General features: G+C 31.8%; 1 protein-coding gene across 4 annotated transcripts; it reads left to right on the top strand.

Moving 5' to 3' along the window:
* Nucleotides 1-1975: 1975 nt before the first annotated feature.
* LOC134712117 (leucine-rich repeat-containing protein 74A-like) lies at nucleotides 1976-17657 on the top strand. 4 transcript variants are annotated; one of them, XM_063573292.1, is made up of 14 exons: nucleotides 1976-2100; nucleotides 4435-4551; nucleotides 4982-5093; nucleotides 6861-7039; nucleotides 8071-8178; nucleotides 8710-8803; nucleotides 10945-10994; nucleotides 11346-11427; nucleotides 12176-12258; nucleotides 13077-13271; nucleotides 14028-14129; nucleotides 14954-15217; nucleotides 16059-16144; nucleotides 16846-17657. In XM_063573292.1, exons 2-14 carry the CDS (start codon nucleotides 4489-4491, stop codon nucleotides 16907-16909), a joined length of 1482 nt encoding a protein of 493 aa, XP_063429362.1. In that variant the 5' UTR covers nucleotides 1976-2100; nucleotides 4435-4488; the 3' UTR covers nucleotides 16910-17657. The 4 variants fall into 4 exon arrangements, with proteins under 4 accessions (XP_063429362.1, XP_063429369.1, XP_063429378.1 ...); XM_063573299.1 differs by having other exon boundaries at nucleotides 1980-2100; nucleotides 4415-4551; XM_063573308.1 differs by lacking the exons at nucleotides 1976-2100; nucleotides 16059-16144 and having other exon boundaries at nucleotides 4026-4551.
* The last annotated feature ends 1977 nt before the right edge of the window (nucleotides 17658-19634 follow it).

Here is a 19634-nt window from a genome sequence, read left to right as displayed (position 1 = left end):
GTATTTGTCAAATTATACCTAACCCTGTCAAAAAATCATCATGCTATTAAACTTATTTCAAAATGAAAACGTAACTAGCAGTTTATGGTGAATGTTTTATAACAAATTGTATGGACTTAAACATACGAACTGCACAACTTTGTATTTATTTTGTCAGCAGGAAACACAAGTTTTCAGAAAACAATGAATACATTGTGTTTACATGTTGGCATGCTATATTTGTTTTTATAATGTATATATAATAATAAAAAAAAGAAACGGGCACTTGTGTGTTTACTTTTCACAGTTTACCTTCTGTATGGTTATAAAAATTATTTAAGTTTTGACAAAATCAGTTATAGAATGAACAAAAGGATATACATGGGTTTCTTCAGGGATTCTGTACCCAAGGCTGATTTGGGTATAGATATATTGTCAGATTGGTCTACTTCCAACCGACATTTAAATTCTTGTCAAAATGAAGCGTTTGTTTGGTCTGGGGGTTGATTAAATACGCAGCCAGGTCAGATCAAAATGGGGACTTTAAATCTGATGCCTCTAAATAAACTCATCATAGATACCAGGACTAAATTTAGTATATACGCCAGACGCGCGTTTCGTCTTCAAAAGACCCATCAGTGACGCTCGAATCAAAAAAAGTTAAAAAGGCCAAATAAAGTACGAAGTTGAAGAGCATTGAGAACCAAAATTCCTAAAAGGTTTGCCAAATACAGCTAAGGAAATCTATGCCTGAGGTAGAAAAGCCTTAGTATTTAAAAAAAAATCAAAAATTTTTAAACATAAATTTATAAATATAACCATATCAATGACAATTTATGTCAGCACAAAAAGTGCTGAGATAATGCCCCGTTTTATGACATCAAAAAGAGGTCTTGCAAAAACTCTTGTAAAGGACGCATAGGTGGTTTGTTGCAATTCCAACATGTCTGCCCCTATTTTTAACATACAGCTTTTTTTTTTAGAGACAACCCAAATTTTCCATCCTTCATGCTAGAATTGTCAGTTTTGACGCTGATGGCTAAGAATTCGTCACAGTGGTTTAACACAAACAGCTGACATAAAAAAAGAACATGATATACAGTTTTACTTCTTATAACGCACGCTTTTTGGTAAAACTTGTTTTTACAAGCTCTTGGGATACTATAAGTTTAGAATACTTTACACAAAAAGGGTGTATATTGGTTAAAAACTAATATAACATATGTATACTTAAATTGATGAGCACTATTTTATATATCCTAAGTCAGGAACCTGATGTTTAGTGGTTGTTGTTTGATGTGGTTCATTAATGTTTCACGTTTCTCGATTTTTAAATAAATAAGACCGTTGGTTTTCCGGTTTGAATGGTTTAACACTAGTCAATTTTTGGCCTTTATAGCTTGTGTTTGTTGTGAGCCAAGGCTCCGTGTTTTTTTTGTGTTTTTTTTTACCTATAATGGTTTACTTTATAAAACTATGATTTGAATTGAGAGTTGTCTCATCGGCACTCATACCACATCTTCTTATATCTGACAACACAATACTGCTACTACTGCCAAGACGTGTCATATATAATTTATACATTTATAACACACAAACTTACCGCACTGTTGCCAATAATTGCTTACATCCACTTAATTTGAACTTTGGTGGATACTTGTATCATTGGCATTCATACAACATCTCCTTATTTTTAAGATTATTAAACATACTGGTAACTTATTCAATTATACATACAGTCAAAAGATAAATTAATATGCTCAGTTTGTTACAGTGCAAAATTAGTAATAAAAAGTTATTAAATTTTAATTGTATTATATCTGCAAAAGAAATTGAAATGAGTTCTCATCAGTTTTGGTGAATGACACGATATGAACGGTTTATGACACGGTCTCTAAAGAACTATTGAGTACAATTTGTCAGTTATGTAATAGGTTCGTATACTTATTGGATTAAACTGCAAGTGCTTTCAATTACCAATAAAGTGCACTTTCAATATTTAAACAAGAAATGTCAAATGATTTTGTATTTAAACATTGGTGTCCTGTTTTATTAGATGTAATAATACAGGAATTTCTGTCTTCAATGGAGTTACCTGGTGTACGTTTCACAAGTCAACTGGTAAAGTAAAATAATATATTTTTATTAAAAGTACTTTGATATATTTTTATTTAAAAAGTACGTAAACAAAATATTAAATTCTACTCGGATAAAACACACCTTCTCAAGTTAATAAAACTGTAAGCACTGATTTTTTTTTCATAGGGTGTCGTGTAAAGACCGGTTTTGTTTAAGAGTTCATACACAATCACATGCATACTGCTTTTTGCGTCTTTTAATTTCGAATCTGATATAGATAAGAATAGGAGAAACATGATAGGAAAAGAGCTGAGCATTAATCTGTACTCTAAATAGTTACCAAAGGTACCAGGATTATAATTTAGTACGCCAGACGCGCGTTTCGTCTACACAAGACTCATCAGTGACGCTCAAATCAAAATATTTATAATGCCAAACAAGTACAAAGTTGAAGAGCATTGAGAATCCAAAATTCCAAAAAGTTTTGCCAAATACGGCTAAGGTAATCTAAGCTTGGGATAAGAAAAACCTTACAGAAGTGTTGACTACTGGGCTGGTGATACCCTCGGGAACGAAACGCCCACCAGCAGTGGCATCGACCCAGTGGTGTAAATAGTTATCAAAGGTACCAGGATTATAATTATGTACGCCAGACGCACGTTTCGTCTACATAAGACTCATCAGTGACGCTCAAATCGAAATATTTATAACGCCAAACAAGTACAAAGTTGAAGAGCATTGAGGATAAAAAAAAAATGAAAGTTTTATCTGTATCACAATATCGCTCCATTGAAGACCTATTTCTGACCTTCGGCTGTTGTCTGTTCTATGGTCGGGCTGTTGCGTCTTTGACACATTCCCCATTTCCATTCTCAATTTTATATCATATAAACAAAAAATCTACTTTCTGGTGTATGGGAGGCTAATCAACGATAAGTGGTACGTGTGACATGAAATCAGTGTCGTCTGTACGATCAGAACATGAAGAATTAAAACACTTTCCATCTAGGAAAGCTCTCTACCCTGACAGCTGTCACACTACAAGATCATATATCATAATAAAGTCATATCACCAATATTTTGCAGATTGATTTGTGGTGTATGAATACTCGAATTTTAAGCTAGCTAACAATTAACAAGAACTTTATTAAAGAAGTATGTTTTTCCTTTCATTTTCGTACTTGAGAATATTATTGCTTAACATGAAACAGTGATTTAGTCATGTGATGAGTTTTCTTTCTACACATAAAAGGGGTGTATAACTTATCAATGCTGCGTTGAAGACCCATTGGTGGCCTTCATCTGGTGTCTGCTCTTTAGTCGAATTGTTGTCTCTTTGAAAAATTCCCCATTTCTTTTCTCAAATTTACATACTTTATTTGCCTGTCTCAAATTAGAATTCTGAAATCATGATGTTTTCTTTGTCTTTAAACTCTTTTCTATTGGAGACTCTAAATTTAAAAAGATCGTTCAACCTTGAGAAGTTTCATACATTGTACTGTAATGTCATCGCTGTTTTGCATCGAAGGGCATTTAATAAATTATATTAAAAACCTTTTCAGTGATCGTTGATGGATCCACGATGACCTGTAGTTGTTTAAACCCCTGCCTCTATGGTCGTTGTCTCTTGGAAATCATACCACATCTAATCACTTTTTAAATTGATTTCAAGTAATAAAAATTGTATCAATCGTTAGGTTTGTTTCTCGTCGATGTCTAAACTGAATGGACATTCTAATTTAACAAAGAATGTCAAAAATAAAATCCTCTTTGTGTTTCTGTTTTCTTCCAATAGTCAATTTCCCAATTACCGACATTTTTTCTATGTTTATAGAATTCACACCTTGTCTGAAGCCATTAAATTGTTTTTGTGTTGACATTCATCGATGTTTTTGACATTTTTCAGTGGCAATTTAATACATGATAAGAAAATATCAGTAAATTAAGTGCATTTAAATTTTTGTATAAAATGTTTTGAAAAGGTAAAAGTGCTCAAAAACATTATATACAGTTTAACTATCTTTTATATGAATAAACACCCGGATGTGGGATACACGTATCAACAGATTGCTCTATTTGTCGCATGCCATAAAGTTTTTTAATTTACCAACCAACAGTCTTACAACAAAACATTTGATCTTTTTAATAACCCTCATGTTTAATTACTACAATAAATCACAAAAGTAACAATTTCTAAATTGAATCTATTGGATATCAAATTCTAACGGTCCTTGGGATTTAACACCGCCCTATAAAGATCACAACATTTTTGCATTTAAATTTTTATGTTTAGGTCGTTTGGATTTAATTGAAGTCACAATTATTTATATTGTTTGAAAAATAAGTTCTCATTTAGTCTTTTGTATTGACGTCAAGTGATATAATGGCGGCAAATTGGACTCCACTTCCGGCGTAGCATCAAACATCAATATGGAAAACACTGCAGACGTTAAAACTAACGCAAAGAAACAAGCCGAGAAAAGACTATCGAAGGTAAGATGATAATCTATTATTTCTATTGAGAGTTTTGTTCATTAAAAAGTGGAGTTCAATGAACGTTATTATTAAATATTTTTACGATTATTAATAAATGCTACTCCTTGTTGTGGTTATAGTTTATACGGTCAATTGAAAAGTTTGAAAAGATTAATAAACATGGACAAACAGAGACTCAAACAATATTATCGATACGAGTATAAATGTTTATTTTTTCCTGGTATACAATTAATATAAAAGTGGATATAGGTGGAATACTACATTTATTCTCGAAATACGATTACCATAAAAGTGGATATAAGCAGAACACGTACTATATTTATTTTCGGTATACGATTACTATAAAAGTGGACATACGCGGAACTCTGTGTTTTTTCTATATACAATTGATGTAAACAGTGGACATAAACAGCACACTATGTTTCAGCCTCACGAGAAAAGAAGCTCTTCGTTAACTGTTGAATGTCTGATGGAGTCCGATGTGAGGAATAATAAGCCTTATATTGATGATGATTCGGAAACAGTTCTTAACGTAGTAGGTAAGTGGCTTCATTTTCTTTGGGTTGTCTTCTATATTGTTATTTTTATTTAAAGAAGTTATATAAAGTTATTGAATATTAAACATATGGCAATATTGAACGTCGCCCAGAAATAAAAGGAAGAGCACCAACTAACACGTACCAGGAAAATTTAAAATTTGAATTGAAAATCTTTCTAAAACAAGATGAGTTAAGGTGTGCCTAGGGGTAAAGATCCATGACATTTTTAATCATACAATCATTAGGTGTTATTGAATTGAAAGTCATTAGGATTTGTGTTCATTTACAAATTTCTATTGGCAATCACAAATGAAGATTTATACATTTAACATACAATTTACTGGACTTTAAAGTTTGTTCGTTAAAAGGTAAAACTAGCGTAAATGTTTATTTAAAACAACTTTTTTCATTAAATTAAAATTTGCCTCTTGAAGCGAAAAATGTTAATTTATCTTAAGTCAGAGTGATTCAATTTCAGCCCAAAATTAAATGTTTTAAAAGTAAATTTATAACACGTAGTCAACGGCCTAATGTTAATGTTACCTACTCAAGACATTTTTACAGCGAATTAAATGTACAAACATCAACATACAAATCTACTAGCCCAAGAACATCTGGAATGTAGAATTAAACAAAGATGAAATTAATGTTTGGGAAAAAAAGTTGTTCTTTGATATAATAGAAAAGTAACATGTCAATGGGAAAGCCAACATTATCTTTTCTTCCTTTTCGAGTACACGTAGTAATTTGTCTTTTCTGTATTATTTTTTGGTTGCTAGCAGCTTTACAGTGGGGGAGACAAATTTTATGACCGTTACCACAACTTAAATATATAATAATAGTTATATATTTAGTCTGTGCTCAATGTGTACATATTTCAGGACAATAATGATTTACAACAAATGAATGTAAATCTTGAAAACTAAATCAAAATTTGAACTGTGGGTTTTAAGAAAACGCAATTAGTTTCTTCGTAGTTCTATCTTTTTTGGAAAGTTCAGATTCATAACAATTTTGAGCAGTATCATAATTCGATAGACGAATTGATTTTACCCTACAATGGATGTCATAAGAGGATGCAGTTGCAACGATTTTCTCATTACCCTCCCATAAAAGACAGATTTTTAGAATTTACAGACATTTGGAATCAATAGTCGTTACAGCAGAGCCTATATGACTGGTCGCAATCGTAGACATAAAACTAGGAATAAACTAAGTTCAGAAATAACTGTGTGAAATCTACACTGTCTCGAAATGTATTTTGGTACAGAAATATATGAAGGTTTGCTTGATAGCTGTTATTAATAACTTGCATTTTTGTCAGTTAAACGTTGGACGAATAAATTATTCCTTTTCATTTTGAAGATTTCTTCCGGAAACTGCGTTTATCTACGAGGGCTGATTTGTTAAACATGTTAAACGACATCATTAAACTATCTGCCACCTTTCTTAGTTGTTATAAAACAGTAAACCCTGTTAGTCCTATTTAAACAATATGTAATGCACATGTTTTTTTATGACATCCATATACATAACACTAGAAGCTATAATTCTTTACTGCAGCTCATTATTCCATGTAACCACACAAGTATCTCCCTTTTATTGTGAAATCTTGAAATAAAAAAAACCCAGATGTTTTTATGATCATCTATTCCGAAAAAAAAATGTTTCCGAAAAAAAACATATTTTTTTTCGATTTCCCAAAATGAACACCTAATTAAGTCAATTATCACCAAAGTAACCAGCTAATCTATTTTGTGTTTTCAGTAAAAAGACCAAGTTTTGATATAACCGGATCCCAAACATATATAAGAGCTTCTAAAATGCAACATGTTGTTCCTTCGTCAAAACTTGCCAAACAGTTAGCCGCAGGACATACTATTCTAAACTTGCCATATTATGGATTAGCAGAGGGAGGCACAATGGCCTTGTCTATAGCGATGTTAGTGAGTACCACGAAACATTTACTTTTTTATATACATCATATGAGATTTCATATAAGTTTAGAACTAAAGAAGAAAAAGTTTAAAACTAGAGAAGAAAAAGTTTAGAACTAGAGAAGAAAAAGTTTAGAACTAGAGAAGAACAAGTTTAGAACTAGAGAAGAAAAAGTTTAGAACTAGAGAAGAAAATAATACAACAGTCAAAACAATGTAAATGGCTTGTAGATACGGAAATACAATTCAGAATGTTCATTTAAGCATAGAATTTGAGATTTTTGTATTTCTTTTTTAGCTCTTATTTTTGTACTCCTGTACGATTAATTATAGTGTTCTGAGCTACTGGAAACTTTCGTTCTACATTAAATCCATTTGTATTTTTGATTAATTTTATACATAAACAGAAAATTAAATACTACTGAATGTTTAATTACCAATAAATCAACCGTAATGTTTATATGTTGAGCAACAGCACGAATTATTTAATTATTTATTCGGTTTTTTTTTATAGTTATTCAATTTAAAGTCAAATTAAGATTCATATATTGTTAGGCATATTTTTTTTTAGAATGCTTGTTTGTGGAATACCAAGATAAAACAACAGAAGAATCGGAATATATGTCTTGAATAGCACGAAACCTGACGTAATTGCGATAAGGGCAGCATGATACGGGATCCTATCAAATAAAATTTAAAAAATAACAACGATAAGAAAACCAATCTATGTAATACGTAAAACGAAGTTAGAAACCGTAGGGGATTATAATAGGGACAGTAAGGCTTTTGATCTGGACAAAAACACCATAAAAATTATCTGAAATCCGAAGTCTTGTATATCTTTAAGTAATCTTTGACATAAATCAGACGTTTTCTTAATCTTCATGAAACCCCCACTCAAAAGGAATGTTTGATTATTATTTTGTATCTATTTACAATTAAACACCTTTGTGAGATATGGATAGTAAAATATCTCAACAAGAATTCCGTATCCTGTTTACATATTTATATCAATGTATAAATGTTGACTTTCTTGACAGGTAAATACTTCCGTGACGTGCCTGTATCTTCGAGGGAACAACATTGGTCAAAAGGGTATATCTTATATACAGAAAATGATGGTCGAAAATAACAGTATAACAGATCTAGTGAGTGGCGAAATTATACTTGTGTAATAATAAAATGAAGCACCGTTAAACGAAAACAAAAATAATTTAATAAATTGCTAAACCAAACGACACAACAGAAAATGAAGTTTTTGCTTTCAATTCAGTCGTGTTTTACTCATATGTCATTATCTTTTTATAATACAAGAGTTATATAAAAATAAGGTCAAAAGTAAAATCACAAAAAATCTGAACTCGGAGGAAAATTCAAAACGGAAAGTCCCTAATCAAATGGCAAAATCAAATGACAAACAACATCAAACGAATGGACAACAACTGTCATATTCCTGACTTGGTACAGAATTTTTAAATGTAAAACATGGTGGATTGAACCTGGTTTTATATAAACATATATAAGTGTATCCTTCTTCCTGACATAATTTCTTTTTAAGGTGAGCAGGAAATCAAACAACATCAGTATGAAAGTTGACGCTTAAAATTTTTTTTCATACAAAAGTCGCCAACTATAGAATATTTCATTTTTAAATTATTGTATTGTTTTTCTTTTTCAAGGATTTGTCAGAAAACGAATTAAAAGAATTTGGCGCCAAAACCATAGCAACGATGTTGGATACCAACCGATTTATTCAAAAGATAGATATCTCAGGTAAACAGACCATTAAGGTGGTACAGGAATTTATAATATTGTATTACATGTAAACAATCAAGCTTTGTGCAAATCTTCATAAAAGTATTTTTTTCCATATTAGCCATGTGAGATATGAAATGTCAATTGAAACAACAATCTGAATAATGTAAAACTGCAGATATTTTCATAAGAGTTCCTGGAGTGTTTAGTATAATATATTCCAAAGTCTAACTTCATTGGAATATAATTTGTATGAAGAATCGATCAAAAGTCATGTTTGCTTTACAATCTATTCTCATTTCATGGTAAATTATTAATGGCACAAAATGCAAGATATCAATCGCAGATATTCATGCAATATTCGAATTACCTGAAAATGTCCATAAAGTGCGATGGAAACTTGTCTTTTGCATGTAATTATAAAAACAGATATTATATTAATTGTATAACTATCTTATTTCAAGATAAATGTTCACTGGCTGCACGTAGAACTTGATGATCCTAGGTCAAAGTAAGATACAAAGAAACAAAACAAAACACCCCAGAAAAACCCAACCGTGCCAAATTAAAATTAAAAATCTGTTAAGATAACATCACTGATTTTTTACGCGTTCGTAAAATCATCCCTATCTTGCAGTAACTTCGAGTAATCTTAGACCGGTACTTGGTATTTTTTATTCTAATGCAATTAATTTGTAACAATTGTTCTGATTGGATGACAGCAAGCGTAAAATTCTCTATCTCCTTGTCTGTAACTAAGGTAGCCGACATTTTAAATTTCGGAATGTATCGACATGTTATTTCTACTATAATAAACAAAAAACTCACTTGTTGCGCCTAAAATTCTTCATTTTATTAAATTTTATTACATTCTGAAGCGGCACAGAAGCCAGAAAACGCCCGGTGTTTATGTTTGACGCCGGAAGCATACCTATGACGTCACCTAGTGTAGGGACCAAAGAAAATAACATCTTTTCGCGGAATTTTCTTAAATGAAGATTTTACACTAAAATAATGACTGAAATTTAATTATAAACTTGTTTTGCATTAGAATAGAGATAACTGTATTGTATTTGAAGCTTTGCGGACGTCCATCGGTAGTTTTACTGTCGCAAATACCCGTTTACCTGTCTCCGCTCCGCGTCGCCAGGTAAACTAAATTTGCAACAGTAAAACTACCGATGGACGTCCTTAAAGCTTCAAATACAATACAGTTATCTCTTAATTATTGTGTTGGGTATTGCTAATTTTTGAAGGTCGTACAGTGTCTAATAACTGCCTACATTCTCGTCCTCTGTTCACAATTCGATAGTTGCTAATCAGACATCATATCACATCTTTTTTATATTACCTTAATATACAATTATGTTCCCTTCTGTATTCGAGTTAGATTATAATTTTGGATAAGGGAAACAAACGTCAAGTTAAACAGTCAGGATAAGATCGATCTGTTATCCAACTTTGACACGAAATCAGGGTATTTTTTTATTTTGAATTATTGTGTTTCATGAATTATAAACTTCTTGATTTTTCCCTTTTTGAAGATGTTTAACGTTATAACACTTGTTTCTGTAGATTGAGTGATGGACAATACGTAACATCATGATTTATTTGAATAAATAAAATTGAGAAAGAAAATGGGGAATGTGTCAAAGCGGCAACAACCCGACCATAAAGCTGATAGCAGCCGAAGGCCACCAATGGGTCTTCTATTTATACGAAGCTTACGTTATTTGTAAAGGATATAAGGCTATGATCGTTAGATGTCAATCTTGGAAAATGTGTTGCAGTTCTTTTTTTTCTTTGTTGCAAAGATGTGTTCAGTGATAACATATGGGTCATATATTCTACAGCAATGCTCATGGTGTAACGAGTACTCATCTGACAATGACATTAAACGCTGCATGCTTTTTTTCGGGTTTGATTAAGACAGTCATGATTTCTATAAAAGCAAATGTGTGTAATGACGATATTTATAATTAAGTGCTTTTCAAAACTGATTTTTTTATTGTATATTTTATATCAACTGGCATTCTGCACATGGCTTGATCATAAAATGACTTGTTAAATTCACTCGAGTCTGAATTCTTGCATACCCTTGTACCCAAACAATCTTTGATAAAGTAGTTCAATTATTTTCCCTCTTATTTTTTTAACAGGAAACGAGTTCACTGATTCGGATGCACGAGTTTTGTCACGGTCAATAGAAGTAAGCAATATAACAGTTTAAATCATACAATTTAATTAAGTTTATAATTATGGAATGGATACACAACTAGCTAGAAATTTTTATATTGAGTCTTTAGAATTCAAGACTAAAACAGATATATTCTGACAGCGAATGCCAATGAAACAACAACCTTGATCAGACTTAACAAAATAATATTTAAAAAATATTTTTTGTTAATCGAAATGCGTGTTCTGGTTATCAAAGTGTGCATTCACCTTTTAATATAAACTCTCGTTTTAACTCAAAATTATTTTATGAAGCAAAGTTTTATGCGATCGTGGAGATCCACGTACTATTTATATAAACAAAGACTTTGCTTAATACTTGCAGGTACATCCAGTTCTTCAGTTTGTCAACTTAAGTCATAATTTATTTAGTGATTCATCTAGTCCGGTATTTGAACAGTTATTGGGTAAGTATAAAATTATTTACATATGTTTGAAGTTATTACAACACATTAATAGGTGTAAGATGTGTTGATGTATTCTAGTTTGCACATACAAATAAATGTATATAAGCAATTATTTAAAAATATGAATAAACCATTATGTTTAGGTGAAACCATCTCCTTCTATCTCCGGCACAGTTAATAGAAATAATTAAACTTTTATCGCTATATGTTGCACTGTTTTAATATACAAACATAATTTAATAAGATTTTGGACATAAAGAAGCGTCGTGAAGTTTTCAAAATAATATAAGCACAGATACCTGTTATATACAATTTGATTTGGTGGCACGACCAATTAAACCCAAACAGGGTGCTGTCGACTTTAGAGTTTCGACTTCCAAATGATATTTTAACACCCTATTATAGTTGTAACTTGACCTTAAATGTCCATAAACTATGTATACATTTCTTTTACCGTTTTAAAGAAGTGTTGGTCATAAAAAGATTTTTGCACTGTTAAACGAAGATGTTTGGTTATTATGTGAAATGTATACAATAATTGTGCACAATAAATACGACTATTTCTATGTTGTGCACTTAAGCAGACCAATTAAGTTGTTTGTTTATATCAAGTTTGGACCTTGATTTTCAAAAAAGATATTATGTATTATGTTTACCTGTTTGATTTCCTTTATATAGATATTAATAATGAGGTAATACGCTGTAGTTCTCATATTGAGTCTAATTTAAATTGGCAATTATTTTACAGAAAATTGTAAATTGAAATACCTTGACATCAGCTGGAACCAATTTAGAACTCATGGTGCTATGCATATTTCATCTGGATTAAAGGTAAAGCCCGTTTATAGAAACGCCCTTTTCATCATAAGAGTTTTACACTGAAAAATAAGAGAAAACAATCGACGCAACGTTAAAATGTAACACACACAGAAACAATCAATAATATAACAATGGCCATATTCCTGACTTGGTACAATAAACAAAATAAAAAGTAAAATACCGAACTCCAAGTAGTACTTTATCAAATGGCAACATCCAAAGCTCATACACAGCAAACAAATGGAAAACAACTGTCGTATTACTGACTTGGTGACAGGAATTTCTTTAGGTAGAAAATGGATGAATTTACCTGGTTTTATAGCTTCCTAAACCTGTCACTTGTATGACCGTCACTGCTTAAATTTCCATTATATTGAAAACAATGTGTGAACACAACAAACAGATATAATTGGTAAAATAAAATTAACAGTACCAATTTTCTTGCACCAGATGCGCAATTCGACAATACATGTAGGAGCTACAGCAGTCAACATTGTGTTACTATCTAAATATCTGTAAAACAAACAAATATTTCAACAAAGAAAAACAAAATACCATATTGACAAAGCTCATAAGCAAAAATGACAGACAATAATTAAAAAATGACGTAGCACAATAACACAATGGCGGGATGTATAAGTACCGAGCCACGCACATGGTCATGGATATATGAATACTAGCTATTAGCATATGTTTGAATATTATTTATATATTGATTGGATTGTATAGTGATATGATTTATTGCTGGTTTGTTTGCAAACACTGAGTTTTATATCTTGAAAAGTGTTCGGAAATAAGTTTGCATGACGAATAATGATGTATAATTCCAGGAGAATGCGTATTTAAAAACTTTTAACGTTTCATGGAACGGAATTGATGATGATGGAGGGGCTGCCTTTGGGGATGCATTGGCTAATAATGACTTCCTTATAGAACTTGATATCTCATCCTGCCGAATAACTGCGGAAGGATTTGGTAAACTGATATGCGGTTTGAAATCTAACGAGAGACTAGAAATCCTTAAGGTATGTCTATTCAATTAGTTAGTGTGACAATCATTGTTGTACATAATGAATAGATTATCAATATTCTGAAAAGACCGTGAGTGATACTCATTGTTTAATGTTAAAAAAAAAATTCTGACAGAAGGTTGGTTTATTTTTACGAAACGAAAATATTTAACATACTAGATTGTTCAATTTTTTTCGACAAAGATAGTTCTTTTCATCTATTTACCGGATTTGTAATCACATAAGCAACACGACGGGTGCCACATGTGGAGCCGGATCTGCTTACCCTTCCGGAGCACCTGAGATCACCCCTAGTTTTTGGTGGGGTTCGTGTTGTTTATTCTTTAGTTTTCTATGTTGTGTCATGTGTACTATTGTTTTTCTGTTTGTCTTTTTCATTTTTAGCCATGGCTTTGTCAGTTTGTTTTAGATTTAGGAGTTTGACCGTCCCTTTGGTATCTTTTGTCCCCCTTTCATCGAACAGTGTATGTTAGAGTTTTTTGAACCCCCTCAAAATAAATAGTGAACATACATTGTGTGTCAATTCATAACAAAAAATCACTATGCGCACATGAAAAAAACCAAACGCAATGGAACAACAGTTGCTGTTCTTGATCTCAAAGTCATAACGAGGACACTCTCATGTCATGGGAGGGAAATGTTCACCACAATACTCACATGTTAAAATCTGTCCCTTTTTCTGGCTGATTGGAAATCTTATGGTAAAATGAATCATCAGAAAAGTGATGCCAGTTCTTGTTTTCCTTACAGGTTGGTGGAAACTACATACCAAAAGAAGCAATAGAAACAGCTTTAGATTCTTTAGTCACCTTTGATCCGTCAACAACTAAAATAAGGATAATTGACTTAACAGTAAGTTGGTAAAAATCATAAATACATATGCTGGTTTACCCAAAGTCGGCTCTTACTGAAGGAAATTTTACCGTATTTATACAGCAAAATGTTTGCTAGAAAACAAAACAACTTCCACAGGAACATTTTTAATTTATATTTTGATATACAATCTTTTATCCTCAGCATTCATTTTAAGTGTCACATTATTTTTCGAGATCAACCATTAATCCTTAGGAGTTATGCATTCATTTACCTATGTTTGTATCTTTGATCAGTTGAACACGTAAATGTTCCGAGACAGCAATCTTTGATTTCAAATTTCCTTATCTTTTGGTGCCAGGTAGCTGAGGAACAAAAATGATAAACGTTTTTTGAGTAATTATTTGACTTTATTCTGTTGTTAACTCGAAACTTGAAGCTGTGAACATGATTTGATAACAACATTTACATAAATTGTTATGCCAATTTATAGACTCACTGACGTTTACACAAAATTATCTCAAAAAAAAATTGCAGTTATGCAAATGTATGCAATGTTGCAATTTTTGTCCATCCCTTTGCCTCAATGGATAATTGTCGAAAGTATTGAAGATATGCACATACTTCTCCCAAAGTGTAACACGAATTACTTTGATTAAAGTTGACATTTTATGCAGACTACAGTGAAATACTAAATGTTAGCTTCTAGATAATTTTCTTGTTTATTTGTTGCATTTGGTTGCTTTCTCTTTGACATATACACAGCATCTCCTTTTATGAATACATAAATGAAATAAAATTGTTATTTATTATTTTAAAAATCAACTGTATCAGTTATAGTAAACACAAGCATTTTGTTGTAGGGTTTACATTTGCCACGGTCATTTGTACAGAAAATGCATGAAGTACAACAGGTTTTACCTATGTTAAAAATAAAACCTGGTTGTGAAGAAAGTGTGAAAGGATCTCGGACTAGACCAGTCTTATTGGACGGTGCAACAGAAGGTTTACTTGCCATAAAACAATATTTAGAAGCCAAAAGCATTTCGGTGTTTAAACTTTTCCGTGAATTTGACGATGACAATAGTGATTCCATAGATTACAACGAATTTAAGCGAGGCATTCAGGTAGCTAGAGTAACCCAAAGAATTGTCTATAGTTATAGTGTTTGCCCTCAAAGTGTAAAAACTGTATTTGTTTTATTCCACTTCACATATGGTAGTCATGGCGTTTGATGCTTTATGTAATATGGTAACTACACATTCACTATTATCGAACTGGGCGTTTTACACTTCTGCATACTGTGTAAACTGAATTTCACTATTTCAAGAAGAGTTTATAACTTACATATTTCTGCCAAAAAGTTTGTACTACTTTCGTACAATTAAGTTGCTCAGTGACCTCTTCATTTTGTTTAAAAAAAAGCTCTACATTATTTCTAAAGTTTATCTGTATCTGCTATCTGATTCTTCTTAACATCTAGACAATACAAGCCAGGAAAATGGGGTAAATAAAGGCAACAGTAGTATACCGCTGTTCGAAATTCATAAATCGATCGAGAAAAAACAAATCGGGGTTACAACCTAAAATATCAATGAAACAATAACCCCAAAAAAAACTTCAAGGTTATCGTTGAAATAGCATTTAACATTGATTATAAATACTGATAAGTAAATCAAACACAACCACCCAACACTCAACTCCTTTAAAACAGTTCCGTACAAACAAGAGACCAACACTCAACTCCTTTAAAACAGTTCCGTACAAACAAGAGACCAACAAACAATAATTAAATACATGGTCCATATAGCCAGATTTTTCTACAGACTGAAACAATTATGAAGTTGAACAAGTCTTACCTGCGCGATTGATAGCGTATTCTATTACAAACTAAATAGATATTTCCCTCAACTACCTGTTAAAAATAAACTGTTTCTGTGATTTGAGGTCTAATAACATATATTACAGGCAGCAGAGATACCGCTTCCGAGTTCAAAAGTAGATAAATTACTGCAACACTTAGATTCGGATCATAATGGGGAAATAGAACTTGCGTAAGTAGAGAAGCAACAAAAAGTCAACTTGATGTTGTAAGAACGATAACTCAAATTGCATTACAAATAAATGCTTTTTGTAATCAACATAGAGGCTAATGATTAGAAAAACGATGATTTTTTACATTGTAAAAAAACCCTCTGCAAACTACACATGTATTTTTTTCCTAGGGATTCAACAGAAAAAATATCTCCGTATAGCATTCGCGTTAATTGTTTTTTTTATTTGTACTCTTTTAAGAAAAAAAATGATATATAAACATGATAAAGCTGACGATAGTTTACTATAACCAAATATCCCGCAAATTGATCAGTAAAAGATAAATAAAGATAACAAAAACTTATGGAATGGTATGACCTCCAAAAAACTGGGTGCGTCTACATTGTAAGCGTATCCTGCTATATATGCATCAGCTGCCATGCGAATTCACAATCAGTCAATTTATTTGATCTCAACATATAAATAAAATATGGAAACGGCGGATTCTTATGAGTACGTCTAGACATTGCAGGGCAACTTATTTTAGTTTTCATTATTTTTCTTGTTAATTATGTATACGGAAGTGTCAACGTTTACAAAAGCTGATCCAGAAATGAATCAAACAAAAGCACACTATCTTATTTTTAGAAATATTATCCAAATGATCAAAATTACAATGTAGATACGATGGTTTTACTGTTAACTGTATTTTGAATTCCAGAGAGCTTGCCACAAAACTAAGAGGTTTGTCTGAAAAACTTACAAGAAGTAAAACCGTCAGCTAGCAGATAAGAGTTTCACCAGAAAAAACATTATTGAAGTGCAATAGTATTCTAGAAATACAATTTGTGTCATTCAACGAAATACATGTACATGGAGAAAGTGAAGGATTTTAATTTTAATCGGATATTTATTCAACTGTTCCCATATTTATGGATATAGCGACATGATCCAAAGTAACCTTAGCGTGTCCTTTTTAAAAATGAGTTCGTACTTAGAAAAATCGAGATAATAGCTTTGTTTCGACCTAATAGTGACTGGATGGATGATAACACTTCTTCTGACAAAAGACAATGGAACACATTTCTTACATGAATAGGGTATTAGGACAACAATAAGTTGTAAATGGATACATTCGAACTTATGAGAAGAACAGTATGAATATCATTATAGTTGCATTTGCTTGTTAAAATATTCACACCAACCCATCTGCATAGGAAATGGTAACTATATGTGGTAGTGAGCTTACATATTAAATTGCTGATAACTGGGATTGATTGTGTCTGTACCAGCTACAGGACTGTAGAACTATACATGGCAGACGAATGTAATAAATGTCTTCCGTAAATTCGTTACGGAGAAATCTGTTCTAATGTGATTGTTTTATCATTGGATCATTTTTTTGTTTCGAATCAAACTGTATTTTATTGTTATGTTTATGCATTGAACTATTTATGTACTGCATTGTTTATAAATTGTATAATCATGGAACTTTATATTTTTATGCATTATTATAAACATATAAAATAAGGACTTATGTTTTGATTTTCAATGAAACACCTATCCATGAAAACTATAATAATGATTTGATGAGCCAACCAGCAAAATAAAACTGCCGTATTCCTAACATGCTACAGGCAGATTTGATGGAAATTTTCGAAATTTCGAAATAGCAGATGTTTTTATGATGATATGTTTACATCTTCTGGTTGATGTCACTACCAATGAATGATTCATCTCCGAGTGTAGCAATAACCCAATAGTCAGCTCTGTACTTATCTACTGACATGTAGTATACTTGCAATAATTATTTCTTGATAATCTGATGAGTGTTATCCAGAAGAACTGCGCAACTGGTGACCTTAATATCATCGAGTGTTAATCATTAACATTCATTTCTACTCGGTCTTTAATTGTTTAAATTCTAGTGCTGTTGATGAATCTGTGTTTATTTGAGCGACACTGATGATTTTGTTTATTGTAGGGCCACTAATGTATAGGTTTTAATATTGGTAGGCCAATAAAATATATATATTGTTTTTTAATTGGAGGACCATTTAATATTGGTAGGCCAATAAGATGTATATATTGTTATTTAATTGGAGGACCACCTCTCTCTCTCTCTCTATAAAAAATATATATATTGTTTTTTAGAGGACCACTCTCTCTCACCTCTCTCTCTCTATATAAAATATATATATTGTGTTTTAGAGGACCACACACTCTCTCTCTCGTATTATTGGAGCGACACTGATGATTATCGGAGGGCCAGTAATGTATAGGTTTAAATATTGGTAGGCCAATACAATATATATATATTGTTTTTTTTCTCTCTCTCTCTCTCTCTCTCTCTCGCGTTTATATAATTTATTTATTTATTTTATTGTGTACATGTATCGTTATTTGTAACGATCCAGCGCCCTCGTGGGGAAAATCGTTGACTATTATTCAGACGTTTTATATATATATATAGTGCAGGCGATTTGGTGTCACGGTATCACAGTAGCATGGGTTCGAATCCCGGCGAGGGAAGAACCAAAAATTTGCGAAAGCAAATTTACAGATCTAACATTGTTGGGTTGATGTTTAGACGAGTTGTATATATATATTTTTGGACTTTTGGAAAATGTTGTTTGTGCTGTTTTTAGACCCTTCTACAACGAAATTTGTTTGACATGCACATATATAAAAATTGCGGTTTTTATCCAACGCAGTCATAGGGTTGAACGTAGTTTTCAATTTAGACTCGTTTATATTTTTTGTTTGGGGATGTATCATATTTTCCCTCCGGTTTATATGATCCGTTCATCCTATATATTGACTCTTAAAATTCAAGAGTTAATCTAAAAATGAGGGTACTTTCTCTAAAAAATTAGGGTACTTTTTATATGGCCTTCCAAATATCGTTTCGATCCCTAACATCACTGAAGAGACATTTATTGTCGAAATCCGGATATGGTGTACTAAAGAAATATTGACACCGAATGTTTGTGGCACAACATCCTGTCCACAAGTTAACAATTTTTTTTTGTGACGTATTAAATTTATATTAACATCTTGTGATCAATTTTATTTGGCGATCGTCAATGGCAGTCAGCAGGGTTAAAGAACATCAGTTGTTCGACCTGTTAGTCAAATGCGTTTTGTTTAAATATACTTTTTCACGCTTTTGGTCTTTTGGAAAATGTTGTTTGTGCTGTTTTTAGACCCTTCCACAACGAAATTTGTTTGACATGCACAAGTATAAAAATTGCGGTTTTTATCCAACGCAGTCATAGGTTTGAACGTAGTTTTCAATTTAGACTCGTTTATATTTTTTGTTTGGGCATGTATCTTATTTACCCTCCGGTTTATATGATCCGTTCATCCTATATATTGACTCTTAAAATTCAAGAGTTAATCTAAAAATGAGGGTACTTTCTCTAAAAAATGAGGGTACTTTTTATTTGGCCTTCCAAATACCGTTTCGATCCCTAACATCACTGAAGAGACATTTATTGTCGAAATCCG

This window comes from Mytilus trossulus, chromosome 1 (assembly GCF_036588685.1).
Source record: "Mytilus trossulus isolate FHL-02 chromosome 1, PNRI_Mtr1.1.1.hap1, whole genome shotgun sequence".
In the NCBI taxonomy this organism is placed as follows: domain Eukaryota; kingdom Metazoa; phylum Mollusca; class Bivalvia; order Mytilida; family Mytilidae; genus Mytilus; species Mytilus trossulus.
The sequence above is the reverse complement of the archived record's forward strand: the minus strand, read 5'-3'. Positions and strand labels throughout refer to the sequence as shown.

Excerpts from the sequence above, each read along its gene's own strand:
- LOC134712117 (XM_063573292.1), top strand. The coding sequence starts at position 4,489 with ATGGAAAACACTGCAGACGTTAAAACTAACGCAAAGAAACAAGCCGAG. Across the intron at positions 8,179-8,709 it reads ATAACAGTATAACAGATCTA|GATTTGTCAGAAAACGAATT; the intron begins GTGAGTGGCGAA and ends TTCTTTTTCAAG. Across the intron at positions 12,259-13,076 it reads ATATTTCATCTGGATTAAAG|GAGAATGCGTATTTAAAAAC; the intron begins GTAAAGCCCGTT and ends GTATAATTCCAG.